Source organism: Solea solea, chromosome 6 (genome assembly GCF_958295425.1).
Source record: "Solea solea chromosome 6, fSolSol10.1, whole genome shotgun sequence".
NCBI lineage: Eukaryota > Metazoa > Chordata > Actinopteri > Pleuronectiformes > Soleidae > Solea > Solea solea.
Genome location: NC_081139.1, coordinates 8,582,729 through 8,589,919, shown reverse-complemented (window position 1 = coordinate 8,589,919; position 7,191 = coordinate 8,582,729). Strand labels below are relative to the sequence as shown.

The window sequence follows — 7,191 nt, the reverse complement described above, 5'->3', positions numbered from 1 at the left end:
ATCAGCATCAAGTAGCGGATCTTCTCTATAGAATCACACACTTTCCCAGATTTACACAGAGCTCATTCGCCCCCCGCCCTCCACCCTTTAGTGCTCCACCTGTTCCCCTGAGATCTAACCATTATCCCTGAGGCAATAACACCATTCACTGCCTAGCATCGCCCATTGTCTCCTCCAGCTCTCTGATTGGCCGAGAGTGTGAGAAAGTGCAGTCAGACCAAGACCCACACATTCATATGGAGATGTGGGACTATAAATAGGAGGGATGAAGCCAGCAGAGATCAGATTCTCTCTACAGAGACCTCTACAGCACACAGATTCAGACATGGCACCTACAATCACTGCAGCTCTGACCAACTCTCAGGAACATCTGACTCTGACTCACAAGGTAAATTGAAGAACATTCAAGAACATTTCATCTTCTGTCATGACAGATTGTCTTTGTTCATGCTCACACTTTACTCCAGAATCAGTCCATTAATGACTTTGCTCTTTTCTCTGCAGCTCAGAAAGCCTCTGGTGGAGAAGGTACGCAGAGAGAGAATCAACAGCAGCATTGAGCAGCTCAAGTCTCTCCTGGGTCCAGAGTTCCTCAAACAGCAGCCAGACTCCAAGCTGGAGAAAGCAGACATCCTGGAGATGACAGTTTGTGTCCTGACACAGCTGCAGCAGCAGAATCAACAGCAGAGAAGACTGATGATGAAGAACTTCAACAAGCTGCAGTCTTCCTCTGATAAGAACCTGACAGAGGCTGACTTCTCTCCTCTGAGCTCCATGGACCAGACCAGCATCACCAAAGACAAGAGTCCAGTCCACAGCGCCCCCTGGAGGCCGTGGTAGACACCTACAGACTGCTGAGACGACCACAGTGGTCCAAGATTTCTGAAAGTCAATTCAGTTTTGTTCTTCTGTATGAACAGAAGTTTGTGTCTGTGTGTTTCCTTGGGGAAATGTTACATAACTTTGTGTCATATTTGACATGATAATTATTCAAATTATTTGGACCTCATCTGTTTTAAGATCAAAATGTATTTTCCCCTTAATGTCTTTACTTTGTGACATTTGTTACCTGTTGAATAATTTTGATCATGTTGATCAATTATTCCGTAATTGTCCTCGTTCTGGGACATTTTGTCATACTTGACTTCCACTCATTTTATTTGTTTGATTTAACCTTTCAAATTGAGAGAGAGAACATCTTGTCATGCTTGTTGCATGATTCTAAATTTCGTCAAACCTGATCTGTTGTGAGATCTACATGTGAATGCTTGTTTTTCAAGCGTTGTTGTTTATGACTTTGTCACTAATTTATCGTGACTATTCTGTGTCAACACTGTCACAGTGTGATAAGAAAAACCCGTCTGATCTGTTCTAAGGTCCGTTTTTTTTAATGTGCTTGCTTCACATTTTGGTTTGAAGACCACATTTTCTTTCAAAGTTAATGAGAAGTTTCTTGTCTCTGATCATCGTCTCCTGTGGAGACTTTTGTCCCTTTGCTCTCAGTGAGTACAGCGTCTCTTGCAGAAGTTGTTCTTAAATAAACAAACTTTGCTCTCATTTTCTATGCTCAAATCTTATTATTCACTTGGCTCATTTCATTTTATTTTCCTTCACTTTTGGTGCCACTTGGTAATTGTGCAAAAGATGAAATAAACTGTTGGGGAAAGTTTCATTTATAATCCATTAGCAGTGAAAAGAACCACCTGTCAGAGCCTTAACTTTTCTCCTCTGAGCTCCACTCACAATCAGGCTGACCTCATATACACAAACCAGCCACTCTATTAGGTACAATTGTCCAAGTGCGTGTTCATGCAACCATCTAGTCAACCACATGTGAAGTGAAGGGAAGTTCAAACCAAGCATCAGAATGAGGTGATTTAACTGAATGTGACATGGTTGTTGGTGCCACATAGGATGGTCTGAGTATTTCAGAAACCGTTGATCTACTTGGGTTTTCACACACAACTAATGTATCTCCAGTGTTTACAGGAAATGAATATCCAGTGAGTGACAGTTTTCTGGGCAAAAAAAAGAATGCCTTGTTGATGCCAGAGGAGAATGACCAGACTGGTATGAAATACTAGAAAAAACAGTAAATTTGTCTGGCGTTAACAACCGTTCCACGTCACTCATGAATGACCTTCAGCAGGTCCGTCTTCACCATGTCTACATGACTAAATACATGTTATTGTGGCTGTGTGATTGGCAGATTAGATGTTTGTGTTAACAAGGTGCACGGGTGTACCTAATAAAATGGCTGGTAAGTGTAATAGGTTGAGAAGGTAAATTGTTTGAAAGGTGCATAGAACATAGGACAAATAGGTCAAAACCAATCAGTTGCTCAGCCATAATTCACACTTGATCAAAAATAATATTTTTAAAAGAACATTACAAGTTATTTCTGCACCTGGATGCAGATTTGTATTATCTAGTGCCATGAAACATTACATTTGATTTGAATCAGGTGGTCTGGGTATACTGATAAAAAAAAAAAACTGCATTGGCCTGACAGAGCGTCATAAATACAAGAAACAGAGATATCTTCCCTCCCATACAGACACAGTCTTATTATTTTAATGACAAAACAAAATGTCATTAAAATAAGGAGATCATGCAGGATAAGGACCCATGTCGAGACCTTTAATACAGGATTTTTTAAATTGTATTAATGAAGTAACTTCACGCTACGAGTAAAAACTACAAGTAAAAGTCCTGCATTCAAACACATACTCACCGAGCAGTACAATAGAAGCCAAATGTAACATAACAACAATGAACTCCAGTGTAGCAGAAAATCACCAGAGACTCCAGGTTAAAGAAAAGAATCCACATTGAATGAGACAGGATAAAGTCACACTAAACCATCTACAGAACGGTTAAATAAAAACATCTTACTTCAGACTGAGGACAGAGCACAGAGGACAAACTACACATTCTGGTCTGCAGTTACAGGAGAGCGCAGAATATAAAGTGAAGAGAGAAAACAAGAAGCAGGTGTAACTGATGCAACACACGTACAAAACACACATACAACATTTAAAAAAAACACACAGGAGAAAAACTACAAACTAAGACATAAAGAAGAAATAAGATACAAAATAAAAATTTAATTAAAAAAAACATGGGGGGGGAAACTGCAAAATAAGAAATAGATGCATTACAAAAAACTTCAAATATTACCAGATAAAGTAGACAAATATTTTGTTATTATAGCAGTTATTAATTATGTTGCTTTATTGTAAGTAACATTTTTACTGTTGTGGGTAATTTTATCTGATTGTTGTTGTTTTTTATAACCCATAATAAAAAAAAATATATTATTAAATCAATTGTTTTTATTGTACAACTAGTTACAAAAGCTGTATAATAAAAACAGTTGCGAGAAAAGCAAATGTAGTTATTGACAGGACATACAACAGTATACATGAGGACTGCCATCTGTAGGCTTATGTTTAAAAAAAAACAAAAAAAAAACAGATTCATAATCATGATGTTTTTGCTCTTTTAACCGTTACTTAATCTCTCTGATGCACATGAGCATGATGATGTGAATCGTGTATTTTTCTGTGCGTCGTGACTTTACTGTTCATAATTATCCACGAGCACACTGGGCGAGACAACTGGAACCTGATGTGTAACCCGATTCATGTGGGATTACTTCCCTGCTTATCTCCTCTCCATCTGCCTCTGTGTCTGTATCTGCTGTCTGTGTGGAGGCTCAGGTTTCCCACCTCATCATCCTCCCCCCCCCTTCCCCCCCACGGCTGCCTGCACAGGGCGGGCTGAGTGTGCCCTGGTCACACGCCCTCCCCTCGCTCATGGTGCTGGGAGCCACTGTGACACGCGGCTTCCCACACTTCTGTATGCAGCCCTGCTCAGCCGCACAAACAAAAGAAGTGTGTCTGCTCCCATAAAGGCCCAGAGCCGTTCTCAGGCAGGGGAAGGACAGAAGGCCACTTCACAGATAAACCATCTGCTTTGGCTGTAACTCACTGCTGGGAAAAGGCAGGAGGAAATTTTATTTTAAAATTGAATTTTGAAGAATATGTTTGAATAAATTTGTTTATACATCATAAAAGTATTTAAATTTTTTTTATATATAAAAGTGATGATATATCTGTTCTCATATTATATTTGTTGTAGAGTTTGAGACTTTATTGTGTCACATGTTTGTCTGATAATGGTGTTGTGACATCATCCAGGTCTAAACATCACTTTTTATTTTCCCATGTCCACCTCAGGAAAAACATTTTCCCACTGACCCCACCGATGTGGGACGTTTTAACACAAAGCGTCCCACCTGTTCTGTGTGACAGCCCCTCAATTCATGCTATTGTCCCGCCATCGGAGGCCCCTGATTGGCTGCAGCAGCCGAGAGAGCGCACTGTGAGCAGTATAAATGCAGAGCAGTCGAGGGACAAGTCAACTGAGACCTTCACTCACTTCACTCAACCCTTTGCAAGCAACTTAAGACCAAGTCACCGTCGACACTGACATGGCTCTGTATGCAGACCTCGCTCTTCAGGACAGTGTGAAGGAACAGCTCTTCAGGTAAGACAAAGCTCCATTTCAAACATCACACTGTTTCAAACAGTCTCGTTCCATTGTTTCTATTGACATGTTGTATATTTTCATATATATATGTATATATATTAATAAAAGCTCCACATTTGTTTGTTTCAGGTGTAAGTTGCACATGCTGGAGAGGAAATGCTGCACAGGCGTGGAGAAACTAAAGGCCCTGCTTGGTGAACACCTGCAGAGCGGTATCCCCCTGTCAGAGCTCCTGGAGAAGACAAAGTCGTTCCTCACCCTGAAGAAAGCGCTGCTGTCACACAGCGGCTACTCCAAATACTCCAGAGACATTCTGCGTCTGTTCCCCGACATGGAAGAAGATCTGGCTCCACTCTGCTTTTAATACTGAGGAGCAGGAATGGACTCTCGGTGTGTTCAAATGCCAACGTTTTGCAGAGAAATGCACGATTTGCATTTTAAATCAATGCTTCCACCTTTGTGGTGTGGATTCAGGACACTCTTTGAAAGTGTTGTGCTGCTATTTTTGTGGGATTGTGATTCGAGTGGTTGTGCCTTTTTTTTACACTTACACACAAGATCAATCCATGATGTTTAAATATTTACATCCGTTTATTTTTATTTTGCATTGAAAAGTGTTGATGTTACGTTTCTATATAATGTGTTTAACACTTAAAGCCAAACAGCAATGTTCGCCGGTTCTTCCTCGGAAAAGGAAGTGAATGTTGTGTGATTGCAGTTTGGATATTGCCTTGTTTCAAGGTTGAACACCCGCCTTTCTTCTGAAAAGGGATTTGTTATTATTTTGTGTATGCCATGTATGCATATTTTGTTGAATTCACAATGTTTTATTTCTATTCATCCAAAGTGGATTTCATTTTGTGTTGTTGTTCTTTGCAGTTTTCGAAAATAAAAGAATGCAAAAGATGCAACATCATATGTGACTCTTATAAATCAGTGTCAGGGAATAGCAACGTGAAAACTACTTTATATGAAAATCCTAAAAAGATTAATTTAAGTATCAACTCATTTGTGTGCAGGTTTATTTGTAAAGTTATTGAGCACACAGCAGTGTGCTCCAGGACACCCCCACTGTTAACACAGAAAAAAAGGAAGTGGCAGATGACAAGTTAAAGAAAATCAGTGAACAAAGCAGAGAAGAAAAGCAGCAGATGCTGATGTAAACAACGCAGACACTCATATGTGAATTTTTCTACCAGAGGGAAAATTGTTGAATCATATTCTGTGGCCTTCGCATCGGTACAAGATCCACTCAGTAGGAGTATATGTATATATAATGTATATAATTATATGTATATATATACTGTCAACAGTTTCAGTACAGATTCTACTCATGTGGAATCTGTACTGAAACTGTTGACAGTATATATATATACACATATAATTATATACATATATATATACATAATTATATATGTGTATATATATATATATATACACATATATAGGTATAGGTATGTTTTATGTGTAATACCACAGTTTTAATTACTTATATGTGATATATGGATATGCATAAGCACCTGTCCATTTTGAAAAACATGTTTTGTTGAGTTCTTTTTCTGATGTCATGCACTGTTTTTTGTTTTTTTTTGTGGCCCAAATTATTCATTCATTGATCTTATACCACTTTATCCTCCACATGAGGGTCACCGGGGGCGCTGGTGCCAATCCCAGCTGACATAGGGCGAAAGGCGGATTACACCCTGGACCAGTGTTGTAATGTAGCAAAGTATAAATAGATCTAATCTAATCTAAGTACAAAATTCATGTATATGTACTTTACTTTGTTATTTATTTGTCTAGCAACTTCTACTCTTACCACTACATTTCCTCTACATCTTTTCGCTTGTTATTACCAAATAAAATCAGAAGAAGAAGAGTTTTTATATAGAGTATTTACATAGAGCTTTTCCAGTCTTGATGAGCTTTAGACTACAGTTATGCCATGCAGCCATTCACACACTGCTCAAGGACACATACAGACGAGCAGAGCCAGGAACTGAACCCACAACCTTCCAGAAAGACAACTCCCTCTACCACTGAGCTACTTTTACTTCTAAAACTGAATTGCATTTTATATCAGAACATACTTTTGATGCTTAAGTACAGTAAATGTCATATACTTTAAGACTTTTTCTTAAGTAATATTATAATTATTATTATTATTATTATAAAAGTGACTTCAACTTCCACCAAAGTCATTTTCTGGTAAGATACTTTTACTCAACTATCCCTTTAAGGTACTTTTTACAGGTCGCCTGTCCGTCACAGGGGCCGCATCAATTTTCAGTTACAATTTTTAACAGTATTTCTGTACTAACGTGTGGAGTAGGTCTGCTATACAACTGCATGAGTGAATGATTACTGAAATAAGTAAATAAATAAATATGTAAGTAAGTATAAGATTTGCCAGTTTTTCAGTTAATAATTATGAGGGGATGCCCTTTATCCACTTGATCCCCTTACCCTTGAAATATCTATGCACACCACTGTTAGATGTGACCTCAGCCACAAATTCTCTCTGGCTTATTCTCCATCGGACATTTGTGACAACTGTTCAGTTTATGGACACGTTGTGAAAGGGTAATGTTAAAGAAAATATATACAAAAAAAAGAGAGAGCGAAGCAAACTTTCTT

General features: G+C 38.6%; 1 protein-coding gene across 1 annotated transcript; it reads left to right on the top strand.

The window, feature by feature from the left end:
- The first annotated feature begins 265 nt into the window (after positions 1-265).
- LOC131461007 (transcription factor HES-1-like) lies at positions 266-1,557 on the top strand. Its single transcript, XM_058631968.1, has 2 exons — positions 266-388; positions 505-1,557. Exons 1-2 carry the CDS (start codon positions 266-268, stop codon positions 838-840), a joined length of 459 nt encoding a protein of 152 aa, XP_058487951.1. The 3' UTR covers positions 841-1,557.
- Positions 1,558-7,191: the final 5,634 nt, after the last annotated feature.

Bases quoted from the DNA above. Each gene is read 5' to 3' on its own strand.
- LOC131461007 (XM_058631968.1), top strand. From the start codon at position 266: ATGAAGCCAGCAGAGATCAGATTCTCTCTACAGAGACCTCTACAGCAC. The intron at 389-504 runs GTAAATTGAAGA...TTTTCTCTGCAG, and splicing joins ATCTGACTCTGACTCACAAG to CTCAGAAAGCCTCTGGTGGA.